We start from the raw sequence: 16,266 nt of genomic DNA on the forward strand, positions 1-16,266 counted from the left end.
ACATAGGCATTGAATTTCATTTTTAGCTTTACAGTACCAGCCAAATCTGGGGAATACACAATAGGGTATATCTTCATTTTGGAGGCCTTAATTTTAGTGGAGGTCAGGGAGCAATCCAAGGAGATCTATCAGTTACACCAAACAAAAGGTTAAGTGAAATCCTAGATAGGGAAGTAGTTTGTGTCATATTTTTCTGGCCAGGGTCAAGTCCTATGTCATTTGCAATGAGCTTAACATCTATTTACAATTGGCGAATGATGTTTCATGACCTTTATCTTCAAATAATTTTACCATTTTTAATTGTGATATGGGAATGGTAGTAGGAACCATTCCATTTTTTCAACCCCTAAAATATCTGTAAGCTTTATTATATTACAGATTTATAGATGATAATGCTGAGTATTAAGACAAATTGAGCAAGCTAAAATTTTTCTTCAAAAAAAATATACATTGGAATATCAATAGATTAGAATATCATTTTTGATCTATTAATTCATTTTAATAGCCCTATGCCTTTGCTACACTTAAAATAATATGTGCCTTTGCTACACATAAAATAATCTGTATAGAAATGTAGACATTCTGTGTTTACTGATAGAATATATAATTCTGAGGATAAATAATATCTACATTGTTTATATCCTTGATTCCTTGAATAGTTTTATTGGAAATTTGACATGCTAAAACTTCAAAAATACATAATGGGCTAAAAACATTCTTAGAAAACTATAAAGTTATCCAATTGAAATGATTACTGAAATTCTTTTTAAAAGGCTAAATAAACACTTAATCAGTTCATAGGATATGTTTATCAAACCAAAAGCTTTCACTTTCTGATCAAAGAAAAGTAAGGAGTTCAAGTTTATATGGCTTCCTACAAATAAACTTCCATTCAGAGTTGGCATAATGAAAATAAACAATGCTACATTTCATATTTTAAAAATCTTCTCCAAAACATTTCATAGTCATACTAATGAAAAAGAAGGAAAGGTGATAAAATAATTGTTGAAATACAGAGCAATTTATTGGGGACAGTTAGGTAGCTCAGTGAATAGAGCACTGAGCCTCAAATCCAACCTCAACATGTGACCTGGGCAAATCATTTAAACTTTGTCTTAATCCACTGGAGAATGAAATGGCAAATCACTGATAGTCTTTGCCAAGAAAACCTCAAGAACAGTACAGTTCATGGTGTCGGGAAGAATTGGACACAACAGAACAACAAGGTCCACAGTCTTAGGATACCAGTTACAGGCTTAATCACGCCAGAGTCCTCTATTGGGCAGCAAAATAGTATTCTAATATTCTCTAATTCTTAGTGGCACAGTGGAAGACAATCTATTATGGTTAATGGAGTGAGAAGGGAAGAAAAATGTGCCCTTTTCACATGGGAAGTGTAATACTAAAGAGTGGTAATGTAAATCTCAAAATATCAGGAATAATTACATATGTAATATAACCAGTCAAAATGAAAGAAAAACTAATTTTAAATTGTTTTAGGCGATCACAGTGAATACAAAATCACTTCTGTGTTTATTACTTGGATACCAATACTACCTATCTTCAAAATATACACAACTTTGTTATAGTAACCACTATAAGCCCTAGCTATCTGGTAAAGCTTTAATCCTCCTTTAGAAATTTCAAATATAAAAGAAAGCATCGCAGGTCAGGGAGAAAGAATTACAAGATTGATATTTTAGTTTTCCACTTTTAACTATATGTGTATATATATATACACACACATATATATATATATATATATATATCTTGGAAGGCAAGTCATTTAATTTACCATCTTCATATATACTACTGGTAAAATGGGGATATTTCCACTTCCATAATACATAAGACAATTATAAGGATGATCTGTAAAGTTATTCTGTGTTTAATGGCAGGTGCCATTAAAAATTAAACGCGTGTATTTAGAATGCAATGAGAGCTATGTGGCATAATAACAAAACATGATGCATTCCAAACCATAGCTTTAACCACTTCTTTATTGATAAGTATCTTCTGAATATTTTAAATAATTAATATTTATAAGTATCTTTCTGAATATTTAGCAGTTATCAGGAAGAACCATCAGCACTGAGGGCATTGGAGATGATAGATTCTCCCTGTAGTTGACCAGAGCCTCCTAGATCACAGTGGCTACAAAAATCATAATTTTCTCCCTTTGCATCCTTTGCTTCCGTCTCAACTCTTCCTTCTACAAAGATATAAAGGAATATGTCTATGGAAAGCCAGGAGACCACTACTAGCTAGAAGTGTCTTGCTTTTGGGGAGCTGTGTTCCCAATCTGACTCTTTGGCATTTCCAGACCTATATTCTCATCAGGTTGGTTTTTTTGTTAAAACTCAAAAACTGTTCAAGCCAAGGTGCAAAAATGGTATAAATTTTTCAAAGGATAGGTAGAATGTTGATGTAAAACTTTTAAATGGAAATAGATAATTGGTTTTGGAGATTTTCTCTCCTTAGAAACCATTGTTTACAAAGATCAGGAATCCTGACTAGCAAAATTGTTAGTGCAGGAAAACATTTTTGAAGTGTATTCAACATACAAGTTAATGAAATATAAAAATTATTTAAATATAAATGGTATGCAATGTGTGATAGCCTTGGAGTTTTGTGACTTGTCACATCCAATTTTAAATTTTACACTTTATTTGGTATATATTTAAGTGGAACTTTTATTATTTTATTATTTATGCTCTTATTACACAAGTTTATCAAGTTTGAACAGTCAAAGTGAATGAAAAAAAAGGTATTCTCTAGATTTAGTTATGTGGTTTACTTATTATGCTGCACTTTTTGCTTGATTCTAATCTTACTCAGTAGCATTTCCCGGAAGAAAGCAAGATACCAGTGGTGCTCTTAGTAACACTTGATATTTAACATCATTGTTTATGAGATAAAAGCTATATTTAATGTTGTTCCTTATATAATTGAGTTCCTAGTTTCCTTAAGAACCCCCACTGATTGTGCATGAGAATACTGACATAATGGCATGTATACATTCCACATTGACTGCTAGAAGGGAACTGAAGAAAGTGCATGATTCAGAAGCTGTAGAACCACCTCATTTCTTATGGAGTGATGATGAATGGCCTTTGGGGGATGAATGTGCTGAATGAGCCTTTTGTGCCTTTATTCCATCTTTTGCATCATGGATCAAATTCAGTAAGTTGGTTGGCATTGTTGCCTCAACCACTGCCCGGGATAAATTTCCTTTCAATTCTGGTTGTACATACATCACCAATTTGGAGTATCCAGGGTTCCTGCAAGCAGAGGAAGAAAAATATTAATAATTCTTGGATTCATGGATTTGCCCAATCTGTTTATCCCAAATATGTTTAAATGTATAGTCAGTTATTAATTGCTATAATTTTAACTTATATACACATATATTTTATAACTATGTCTATAATATTTATCAAGTTTAGCATTTAGGCACCTAGTTTTTTGTGATATTTTAATATATACAAATTAAAAATGGGGAAAAGATAGCAACTGTCTGAAGTTCTAGGAAATTTGATGACATTTATGGAGCTCCAGAATGACTGTTAGAAATGCTAGAAATAGGCAAGGAATTTTAGAATGTCACATGGAATTCTGGAGCTTTGAGTTTTTTGACTAGAAAACCTTATATTCCTTGTTTAAAAGTACAATTAGCTGTTGATTATTATCCTTGTGGATTGTGTGTATATATAACTTGGAAACTGATTCATCTGTAGCGTTGGGTGTTTAGTCTATAGCCATATGTGGCTGTGGTTTGATTTGGGGAAATGATTTAGTAGACAGCATTTAGAGAATTACTTTTTTTAAGTATCCCTGCTTCTCTCCTATAGAATTTCCCATTATTTAGACAGACTGTATCCACAGGAAATGGCATCTAGGGTCCTAATTCTTTTAGTTAGAAGAGAGTAAAACACTTCCTCAAATTAAATTCTTTTCCATCCTGTCCATTTAGGCCAGAGAGGCTTGCCTGCTCTGTGCAGTAGCAATGAGGACATAAGGTGCTAACTAACCTATCTAGAGGGAAGAGGTGCAGAAAGATCTGCTTAGGATACATAAAATAATACAATGCAACTTTCTAGTAAGGACTCTTCCCACCCCCCAGCAACTCTATTGTGTGGCAGATTCTAAGCAATTTTCTCTCCCTATTGCCATTTTCCCTGCCATAAAAGTTACATAAATTGATAATTCTAATGTTTGTTCATATAATCAGAAAGAAATCATTGATTCATTGGGCAGGAAGGTATTAGCTGCTATTAATAGCTATAATAAGCCCCAACCTGGGATTGCCTACAAAGCAACATAAAAATGTAGAGACGTCATATGAGATAACCTTGTCTCATGCCCAAGCCAATGCTGCCCAGAGGTAAGTCTTGAGCACAGAGAAAACAACCAAAGGACTAATTGATATTGGCCTTATGCCAATATCAGGTCAGCAACTGTTGACAGTGCTTTGATTCTTATTATTTTGGGGGGTGCCAGAGTCAAAGGTCAAATAAACCTGACAACATTGCTTTTCTAAACCAATGATACAATAATAATTTCCACTGGGGTCGATAATCAATGGAGCTATATTACAGCAGAATATACATAGAGAAATATGACTCTCTTAATTCAATTTTATTTTACCTTCCTTAAAATAAGTTGTCATTAAGTATTCCCACAAATTGTTCATTTGTAAAGAAACCTATTGGAATTCCTTTTTCAAATTTTGCAGTATTTTAAGACTTTTGAATGCAGAAAGATGTCTATTAAGATTCTGGGCACTATAATGTTGATGGCCAATAAATAGAAAAGATTCGTATCTAATGAGTAGATGAGCAGATTTTTTTCATATATCTTTCACTTGATGAAAATTAATTTTCTAGTGTCCCCAGTTTAAATAATTGATGAATTATGCCTAATTTAATAAACAGTCTTCTGTGAAACAAATTATATTGCTAGTGTTTCCAATATTCAACATAACTTCTTCTATACCCAATTTGAGAATAGTGTACCAGTAATATAAGAATCATAATTTTTTACTTTATAATCTAGGTTTTTCTGTTAAATACATGCATATGTTAAAATGTGTATTTTTGTGATGTTATTATATCCAGGTAGGTTTTTATAATCTTGGAAAAAACTGTGAAACAGGTAAAAATGTTGTCCTTTTCCAGGTATCCAGTATTCTCATGCCTGTTTCTTGCTTCATAGGTCACTATCATATACTAATCAGGGTTCCTTTATCTGAGGATTGCATTGATAGAAGATCTGGCTCTCTTCCATTTCTCCTATCAAGTTCATTCATTCATTATATACATATGTCTTCATGGAATTACCCTTAGTTAACTAATAGGTATAAGTGATTTGATAAATTAATTAATGCATTTAACTACCTATGATTATTTGCATTCTTTTTAAAACTGGGAACAACTAATGAAACAAAGGAGTGTAATAGAGAAATGTAATACATCAGTTACATACTAGCAGGGTAATATTCTTGTGACTAGAAAACTGAATATTTCCCTGGTCTACTCATGCTTAAGAATGACTTTAATCTCACTTCTAGAAAATGAACTGAAAAACGGAAAACATGAAAGACATCATATATACATATCTGTTTCTTGGATGATTCCTTCCATGATACAAGAAGGGGAAGAAGGGACTGAGATATTGTAAATTCTATTAAAAAATAAATTTGCTAAATGGAAAAAAAAGCCAACTTTCCCTGCCCCAACGACTTTAATTCTAGGAGCCAAATATTTTCCCAAGGAAGTGGTTGGTTCTCCAATTTTATAATAGAAGTGAATGGGCAAGATAGGATTTACTTAGCAGAATTACTCAACAAATCTTACTGGAATTCATTTTTTCTCTTTAGTAAAGGGTGTTTTGTATTTTATATTTCACAAATTGAACAAGTTGTTTTGTTTTTTTAATGTGCATGTCAGTTACTTACTCTGGCAGTGGTGAACATACATAGCCACAAGGGTTGTTATAACCACGGATATAAGTCGAAGTTGGAGGACATTGTGGATATTCCACACTAACAGCTAAATATTAAAAAAAAAGGCATTTTAATGAAAACTTTTCCATAAACATGGCAAATAATATAGCAATATATTCTCTATAGAAAATACATATAAAACAGCATTCAGTTTTACTTAATCTTTGCCAGCATTCATCTTTGGGGATATTTATGGGTATATACACCCTGGACTCTCAGACTATCTTCAGTTTGATATTTCTGATGTTTTGATATTAGGAGTAAACTTAGATAAATTTTTTTAAATTAAATGTCATTAAGAATTTAAGTTTTCTATATGTAAGAATCTTGAAGGCAGCAAGTAATTTTTTTAAAAAATTATTTCTATATTGCTAGAGACAAATATCATTTGATTGATCTGAAAGATTTTTAGGACCAACTAATAAAGTTATACAAGGAAGAATCAATGAGTTTGGTCAGTGCTGAGCTCTTGATAATTATGTCTAAAAATTTTTGTAAATTCCACAAGGGGATGGTCTTATTTAAACTTTGTAAATCCTCTAGCAACTAAGATAGTGGTCTGCATACCTTTAGTAAAGGTTTGCTGAATGAATATTTATTCTGGATTGTTTTGAGCTTGCTGCTGTTGTCAGGGTAAGGCTGTGCCCTGTATCTTACATGGCTCAAAGATAATTCAGAATTTCCATCAAAATGTGTTTATTCATTTGAAAAACAGAAGTCAAGAGAAGAACAAAGGTCAGTAGGAGACACACACAAGCAGAAAACTTTGAAAATAAATGTCAAATTATGTTAAAAGGTACAATTATATAGATATGTAGCTCCACGTACAAGTCATTTCCCCTCATTATGTGTGTGTGGTGTTTGTATATGAATATTTGTGTTCTAATATGTGTATGGTAACTTGGTATTGGTCAGGTTCAGAATTTTTTAAATCAGTCTAATCAGGTTAGTGTTACATTTGACTTGAGGACAATGTTTTTTGTTTCACTAATATCAAAATAGCTTTAAAATTATTTTTTCTCTTTAAAATGATGCTAGCTGTTTGATCCTGGGCATGTAATTTAACTTCTGGGCCTCCGTATCTTCATCTATAAATGGGATAGGCTGGGTTCTTCTAAAATCCCTTCTAGCTCCCAATCTCAGATGTTGATGTCTGATTATATTCTTTTCCTTGGTGTATCTTGAAATGAGAGGTTTTATATGATATAGTCTATAAAGGAAAGATTATTAATGTGCAGAGAAGAAAAAAAGTTTGGTACCATCTTAAGCTCCAGGTTAAGTGACTACTCCTAGATATTGAAGTAATGGTAATGGGAATTATGAATGAATGAATGCATGCATGCATGCATGAATGAATGAATGGAAAAGCATTTATTGACATCACATGTGCTAAACACTTAGCTTAAATACTAAATGCTGAGGATGCAAAAAGAAAGGCCAGTCTCTGCATCAGGCTCCTTCTTCCTATTCCACTTCTTAGATATAACAAGGAATGCACTGGCATCTTTCTAGATATAAGGCTGAAAGTTAAAGGACATCTCTCTCCCAAGGGACATATTGGAAGGCTAAAAAGAGATTTGGGATAAACTGCTGCTTTTCTCTGAGCTCCACTTTTCCCATATGTAAAATTGAAAAGTAACACCAATGACTCCTACCTCATAAGGTGACTGTGAAAAATCAGATTAAATGAGATTAATTAGATTTTTAAAATTAATTTTAATTTAATTAAAAATTAGATTAGTTAATCAGAAAAATGAGATTAAAACTCTAAAATGCTATAGAAATATGAGGTGTTAGATTAGTTTCCTAGAGGTTAGGGTTTGCTTTGATTTTTTTTTTTAGACTGAAAGGTGAATTTTAAGAGAAACTCTTACCAAAGCTTAAATATCAGAGTAAAATATTTTGTCTTAGTAATTTACGAGCTATCATATTTTCACATTATACATGTAAGACAATTACATATCTATAGACTAACAGGTAGTTAACTCAAGAATACACCACTAGAGTAGGGATGTTAAAAAAAAAAAAAGCTTAAAAACGTGGAATAAGAAAACCCTAAAGGCCAACTATTCTCATCGTAGAAGAGGGTGCTTTCCTAAAGGATTAATGGCGAGCTTACTTCAAATACTCTTTTCCCCTAGTAAATTTAAAATAGTATATGAAGTGCAAAAATGGGATTTAAACTCAGATTTTGAAAGTATATCTACTGTGTCAAGTATCAAATGAAGTAAGTGTAGGCTATTCATCATTTTGGCGCCTGTGGCCAGGAGTCCTAGGAATCTGTCGCTGCCCGAGCGATCAGTTACATACATACATGTAACCTACACAAGACCTCTCGGTTCCCTCTTCGTACCCTGGAGAGCAACCAAGCTTTGCCTACTGTTGCTCTCATTTGGACCCACTTGGAAAATCATGTCATGTGAGGAGCCAAATTGCCCGGATGAGCCGAGTCTCGCCTCTGCCACTTACGAGCATGGAGAAGGTATTTGGTCTCTAAGCTTCAGCTCTCTTATTTGTAAAATGAAGACAATACAACCTAATTCGCAAGGTAGAAAATACTTTGGGAACCTTAAAGTAATATGTCAATGTGTATTAAATGATGGGAATCTGGACAATCGGTTCTGGGGTCAGAAATTTAAAACGTACAATACTGGTCCATACAAACGCTTCCTAATTACAGTCCTCTAGGAGGGATCCCCTAAACTGTAGTGCTGGAAGACGGGAACAACATAAAACGGAAGGATCCACGCCCATGGGCCCTAGCGCTTGTAGTGGGGCTTGGGGGGGGGGAGGGGCAGGTGATATGTAAGAGCCAGCCAATGGAGGGAGGGGAGGGTGCCGGGCGCTGGCGAGTCAAAGTCAGAACCAGAGAAAAGCCATGCTCAGGAAGGGAGATCACGAAAGACCAATCTAAGGGTCTTCAGCCACATGGCCCAAATCGAAGCTAGGGATGAGAAGTAGAAGAAATGGCTCCACCAACAACACAGCTGACTGCGACAATGTGATTAAGGATATTTGCACCAGATAGACTAACACCAACAAGGAAGATAAAGGCTTAAAGGCAAGAGAAAACTTCCAGGGGTCGGTCCTGAGCTTTCCAAGGATGGTAACCCAAAGGAGAGGAAGCTTGAGAGAGAGAGAGTACTTCTTATGGGATAGTGAGTGTGAAAAGCAGCCAGCGTGTAGTTTGACAGGAATGGAGAGTGCATGAAAGGGATGCGAAGACTGGAATGGACCTAGGCAGTGAAGGTCCTTAGATGTTTGCTCGATGATTTCTATCTCGTTCTAGAGACTGCTGGGAACCTGCTGCCGTTTATGTGCGAGGGAGGGATGTGCTCAAAACCACAGTGTAGGAAGACTGTTTTGACAGCTGGGGGAGAGGAACTGGATGAAGAGAGACCAATGAGGCTATTTCAACATTCTATTTATTGATGTCATTAGGAAAATAAAAGACAAAAGCAAATGTTTGAGAACACAATCATTCTTGGTAGACCCGAATAAAAAGGAAAATCAATAAATAACTAAATCTATGCCAAAATATTACCAAAATGTTTCAACTTACCACTGACAATCACTTTCTCCCCTTCATAGTACTTGATATGTACTAAGTCGACAAAGTCTCTGGGGGCAATTGAGCCCATGGCAAAACTATTTGTTATGGTGTGCAATATAAATGTATCCTGTAACAAAAATAGATAAAAATTACAGCTGTTATTGTGAAAAATACTTTTTTGGCATTCTCAAAATAACTTTATTCTCTAAAGTTACTTTCTCTTTGAAAGAAAAAAATGGCTTATAAATTATGTAGGAAATTACCAAATCTTCTAGAGCACTTAGCAAAGGAACCTTATTACATCTATAGTAATAAATTTACAGAACCTCATTCTCTTCCTACATACAGGAAGGCCTCTTGTGATTGGCCCCTCTAACCCCTCCCTACAAAAAAGAAATTTTTTTTTCCATCTTCTGTATTCTCTGCTTCAGGTACACAGACTCTGTGTCATTACTTCATAGGATTTGTCATATGCCCCTAAAAATGTCTCCAGGGAGATATGTTAGTGATTTGCATGGGATCAGAGGCTACCATTGGCTTCAGCTCTTATAATAGCTTCTTTTGGTGTAGAATATAGATACCAATTGGGAAGTAAAATCATTCTCTGTCTCCCCCCACATGTAAAACCTTTTCAAAGTGTCACTATGAGGTTTCCTTTCTTTAGGAAAGCTAAGAATTAGACCAACACAATTATTTTTTTATTTCATAGTTTGAAAGGAAAATTCTGCTTCAGCTCCCATCTCTACAAATACAAAAGAACAACAACCAGTAGAAAAAACTACTAGCAAAAAGGATAAAACATCATTCCAAACCACAGGGTAGTTTTTTAAAAACTTTTTTGCTTTCCTTTTATGTTCCCTTTTATGATCCAAATATGTAGTTAAAAGCAATTTTAAGAAAATAGACTTTAGAACAATACTTTAAAGACTAAATCCCATTAATGTAGGAATTACACCTAAAGTGGGACTCCTTAAAGTGCTTAAGAGTACTATGGACAAGAGAAAGTGTACCTTTTTCAAATGGAGGAGGTAAGGATCTCTCTCAGATTGGGTACTGGCATCCCCAGAGACTAGAGAATCCTAAAGGGTCTAGGGAAATTAGGATTCACTAGCAGTGGTAAAGGACAGGGTATATAAGCAGGCTGACCTCTATCATCATGGCTTTCCTAGCTATAGAACTCTAAAAAGCTGCATTATGGTGGCAAAAAGGCCAAAACTGATTTTTTGAGGGGGAAGGAAAGTAGGATATAGATGGTCAAGTGGGTGAAAAAATGGGTCTGGAAACAGTTTGGAAACAGTATGAACCATTACTGGGATTCCAAAAATTCTATTTAATAACAACCCACATTTAATAGTGTTGCTCCTGTGACTATATCACTGGATGAAAAGAACACAGACATTTGTCTATGGGAATTACGATCAAAATTTGCCCACAAACACAAATTTTACCTAAAAACGACCACCAACAATATAAACATGCTAAAAATAAAAAAGTAAAAAGGTAAATGAGGCAAAATAATTTTTAGAGGAGTAAGCCCTTACTGCCATAAGCACCAGGGCTTACTTTTACAGATGTCTTAATGAGCAGTTAAGGGTATACAGTATCTTCCTCTAAAGTTCAATGTCCATTTTCCCATCTTTATGTTCATATACCTCCTGGCCTAAATCTATTAAAATTCTATCCCTTCACCCCCTCACCCTCCACCTTCTTAACACATATGTCAGAGATAACTGCTATTTTCTCTTGCTATCATTTCTTACTCTGTGCTATTTTCTCTTTATCTCTGACCTCCTTATACTCTCAAACTCTTCCTTCTCTCTTTCCTCCTGTCTCTCCCTTTTCTATTTCTTCTTTTCTTTTTTTCAGATTTTGCTTGTTTTTACTACTCATAAGAAATGTGTTTGAGTACCAACCAAAGTCCATTCTGATTTCTACTGTTATCTGACATGATGCTATCAATGATGATTCTACTGATCTACCAGCAGGAGGACACGTTTTATGAGTTTTTGCAGAAGTTGGGGTAGATTTGCACTGATATTCTTAATTCTCCTTGATGAAAAGCATACATCTGCAAGATGGTTGGGCAAGCTTAGGGGATAACATAGTACTAGAGAATGGAATAAAGTCAAATAAACCACTTAGAGATGGAATCCCTGACCTTGGCCTCATTAGAAATACATTCTATTGTTATTTAGTGATAGGGATCAAGAACTATTAGCGTGTTCCCAAAATCTTTGAGGTTTTTATATATGAAAATATGACCTCAGTTTTAATTCTTTAAATAGCATTTGTGTACACGAGTCAAGTTTAGGATAAGACCAAAATCTCTTAAAGTTTTTCAGGCAACTGAAGCACTATTTAAATTTTGAAGTAAAAGTTCTACAGTAAACAAATTACCGAATCAATCCTTTGTAACATTTTGTATGTATGTAATGATCTATCCCACTTGCTTCTGTGTTCAGGAAGGTACATAAACTGAATGAGTTTAGCTGGAGTCTCCGGTATTATTCCTTCTGCCCGATATCTATAGTTAGTAAAGAAAAGAGCACCTAAAAGTTAATAAGTTGTGATTTGACCTATGTAATCAATTTTACTAAATTTCAAAAGCAGCAGTTGCTTCATTATAGTAGTTCACCATAAAACAATGAAAATGTGCAAATGTGACAGATAATTTTAGCAAACCAGCATACAACTGAAAGCCAATTTTATTTTAGTGTGTTTTACAAAAATATCTTAAAGTATAGTCTTTATGTAATTCCTATATTGATCAACACTGAGTGTCAACAGCTACCTTTTTTTGAAAAAGAATGTTTTCAAATTGAATGGTTTAGCTTCATCAATGGAGAGAATGCTCAGTCAATGAGATCACAGATCCATTTGAACAGATCTATCGTAATTTAAATCCAGTTTCAATTTAATTAAAAATAAAAGGATTCAAATCCACTTTTAATAATTTTATTCTTCTGAAAATAAAAGAAACAGTGGGAGACTTAGGTGGGTACACACAATAGGGTATGGCCCTAGCTCTTAAAAGATACTATATGGTCTAAGTGGAAAAAACATTTTTACTGAATTGGAAACCTGAATTTTAGTCTAAGTTCTAAGGCTAGTTACAATATGTCCTTGTGTACATTACCTAACATGGAGGCTTTAATTAGTCATCTATATAAAAAGGGATATTGTAAGGAAAATGTGATAATGCTTATCATAAACTAGAGATCCTTAGAAGAAAGTCTGACAAATATTGACCAAATTGTATTAATCTCTTTACTGAAAATGTAAGTGCATGTGGAGAGAAGAATGGAGAAAGGGTTTTTGTTTGCTTGGTTTTTAAAGGGAGAAAATATTGTTTCCTTAAGGGAAACAATGTAATGGGGTGGTCGAAAGACTGAACTTGGCAGTTCAAATCCTAGCTCTTATTGGTTATGTTGACCTTGTGCAAATCACTTAATCTCTCAAGATCAGTTTATTCAGCTGAAAAAAAAGGATAGTGATAATTTGATTCTCTTCTTCCCAGCTTGTTACAATGACCAAATTAGGCATATTCAATCATTTGGATTCATCAAACAACTAAATGTTCCCAAATTGATGGTGCTTTGTTTGAAGTTTTCATCTCAGTCTAAGCAATTTAGCCAGTGGCTCATTCTAATGAATTTTCCATTTTATTGTTAGTTCTTTGTGATCCTATGAAGGAATTTTGAGGTTTACACAGGCCTAAACATTTCTATCATGATCTTCATGGGCAACATCTTGAGGGTTTGGGCAAAACTATAAAATAAAGCTGATTTGGGCTCGTTTGGTCCATGCACTTAATTTGGTGTCTGAGTTAGGTAGATGGTGATATTTTCTCATAGCACAAGTCACCTACCATGTTCTGTGAGCAGTGTACATTGTACATACAAGTGTATTTTACCACTGTTCATATCTAAACCAATTAAATGTCATAAGCTACAGTAGTTGCTGAGGCTATTGTGGAGCTTCAGGACGACATGTGCCCAAAAGGCAAATGGAAGTGTTTTCATGGATCTTGATTCTGAGTTTTCAACTCAACATGATGGAACAGCATTTTCAAGCTAGTGGCAAATACTTTCAGAAAAGTTTCCTCCAACTGCCAAATTCTTTTGTGAATGTTGACTTGCCACATGCCTGTGAATCTTAGATTCTATCAGGAATTCAATATTAATCTTCTCAAATATTTCTGTATAAACTGTGTTTACTCAAGTATTATATATTAGATTCACTACTACTATTCCGCCTTGTCGAGTGCCCTCTTACAATCTATGCTTGCATAGCATGCAGAAAGCCAGTGGTCTGCATTTTCCTTGAATTTATATCTACAAAGGTTAAAAAGTGATATTGATTAGCGTCCAAAATTAGTGCAGTTCTTTCCAGTACAAGAAACATGCTCTTGAGAAGTGTATAAATTTGGAAAAAGGGAAGTGATAGAATGATACTTGTCAAAATAGCATGGTTAGTAGAAGGATCACTGGATTTGGGATTGAAGGATCCACACTGAAATCTTCTCTATGTTGCTATCATTGTGGTTCATTCAAATTACTAAATATCTCTAGGCCTCAATTTCTTAATCTTCAAGATGATAGGGGCTTGATTAAATGATTTCAACGTTTCCGTCTAGCTCTAAATACAAGATCCTGTGACTTTTTTAGACAGCCTTTGTTCAAAAATAAAAAAAACAAACAACCCTTGCCTGAAGAATCTGACCACCAAACAAATAACATCTAAACTTCTCTAAGAGTGTCTCCTATGATGTACTTTCGCTAATTTAAAGGACAACATTGCCATTTCAGAAACATTTACATTTAACTGCTACTACTACTTTACCCTACCCCAAATTCAGAATGTCTTCTTAACCAACACATGATGATCTCTATCTTACAGGAATGAGAGAACAAAGACAGTTGTAAAATCATTCACAGGCAATGTTCATGGCAATCTGTGGAATGCTTACTATTTTGGTCCTTTATTATGAATAATGTTTCAACTAAGGATTCTTTTCTACCTTCTTAAAACTCTTGTCTTTTCTGTAATGAAATTAAAAAATTTTTCACAGTACTTAGACTTACCTGATTTTTTAGCATAGTCTTCTTAACCCTCAAAGGTATTCTTTTTTTTTCCACCTTCTGTGTTCTTTTAATTTTAATTTTCAAAATGTTTTGGGGGCTTTCATGCTTTATATACAATTATGTCACAATAAACTTCCCTGCCAATAAGTAACACTCATGCTTTATAGCAAATATAACACTATATTCTTATGGACCACGATCTCTTATTAAGGAGAAGGGGAGCAGATCTTTAGTGGGTAATTGGTCATCTAATTTTGTCTTTTTTTTAGATACCAAATCTATATTTCTCCCAGGCTAGAAGTCTGGTAAATATTCATTACTGATCAACAAGGTAGTTTTGGCCTGTTCTGTTTCTAATATAGGTCAGTTTCCCCCTCCTTTAGTGAGCTGAGAGGCTCACCACATTGGCATCTAATAAAATAATCAACAGATAGGTTTAGCCTTCTGCAGCTCAGAACTCCTAAGCTCAAGAGATCCACTAGCTAGCTCCAGCCTCCCCAGTATTAGTAATACAGAAGTAAACCACCACTCCTGATTATTATCCAATTTCTGTGGTCTTTCAGTTCATTTTTCATTTACATTATTGTAGTCATTGTATATATTGTCTATACCTTGTATAGATTATATATAGATAAAAATATATTCCTCCTGTCTCCTTCCCCTTTTACAATCCCACCATAACACTTGTTCTATTCACTAGGTCCTATATCAGTTCAAAAATATCTGTTTTCTTTGAAATAATTTGTTTGTTGCTTTTTATGGTGTAATAGTATTCCATTATGTTTTATATATCACAATTTGTTGTCATTTCATAATCTATGGATATCTATTTCATTTTCAGTTTTTTGCTACTGCAAAAAGTGCTACTCTAAACATTTTAGTAAGATATGTACATGATACCTTTCTTCCAGTGATTGACCTCTTTGATATACATGTCTATAGTGAAATTGACAAGTCAAAATGTTTACAATTTAGTAGCTTTCCTTAAATAATTCTAAATTGTTTTCTTGGTGATTATTTTTAACTTTTAACATCATTTGGCAGTGGTGGGGTAAAACCTGAAGGTTATTTTAACTTGTATTTTACTCATGAATACATCATTTGATGTATTTTTCATGTAGATTATTGTATTTCTACTTTTGAAAGCTATAATTACTCTTAAGCTCATGTTTGTTTAAATCCCCTTTCTTAGAAATCACTTTTATCAGATATATTTAATGGTAAGATTTTTCTCATGTTTCCTTTCTTTTAGTTGTATTGACTTTGTGAAAAAGCTTTTAAAATACATAATTAAAATTTTCTATTTTGTTTTTTGTGATATCCACTACTCCTTGATTAAGTTTGAATTCCCTAATCATAACCATGTATGACACCTCCATCCATTTGCTACCCTTTTTTCTTTTCCTCTCTTCCCTGCCCTCTCTTTCTGCTTGCCTGCTTCATGTTATCTTTTTTTTTCATTTTGGATGCTTATCAGTTCAGAGTTTACTGTTGCATGTGGTATGAAATGCTAAACTAAATCTATTTTCTGCCAATCTGATTTTCTGGTTTGACTGAGACTAAATAATATTAGTGATGATTACTTTTTATTTTGCAACCTGATAATGATAAACATGTCACCTATA

The 16,266-nt window shown here is 34.0% G+C and overlaps 1 protein-coding gene across 3 annotated transcripts in view; it reads right to left on the reverse strand.

Annotated features, from left to right (window-relative positions):
* Positions 1-1,982: 1,982 nt before the first annotated feature.
* The window catches only part of STARD6 (StAR related lipid transfer domain containing 6), a 36,755-nt gene continuing 22,471 nt past the window's right edge, over positions 1,983-16,266 (reverse strand). For all 3 annotated transcript variants that reach the window (XM_007486688.3, XM_007486689.3, XM_056824450.1), the window contains exons 4-7: positions 11,955-12,081; positions 9,567-9,684; positions 5,957-6,050; positions 1,983-3,281 (exon numbers count right to left, since the gene is read on the reverse strand). In XM_007486688.3, the coding sequence (XP_007486750.1) occupies positions 3,083-3,281; positions 5,957-6,050; positions 9,567-9,684; positions 11,955-12,081 (538 nt within the window). In that variant the 3' untranslated portion in view covers positions 1,983-3,082. The remainder of the gene's footprint in view (positions 3,282-5,956; positions 6,051-9,566; positions 9,685-11,954; positions 12,082-16,266) is intronic.

Source organism: Monodelphis domestica, chromosome 3 (assembly GCF_027887165.1).
Source record: "Monodelphis domestica isolate mMonDom1 chromosome 3, mMonDom1.pri, whole genome shotgun sequence".
Classification (NCBI taxonomy): Eukaryota; Metazoa; Chordata; class Mammalia; order Didelphimorphia; family Didelphidae; genus Monodelphis; species Monodelphis domestica.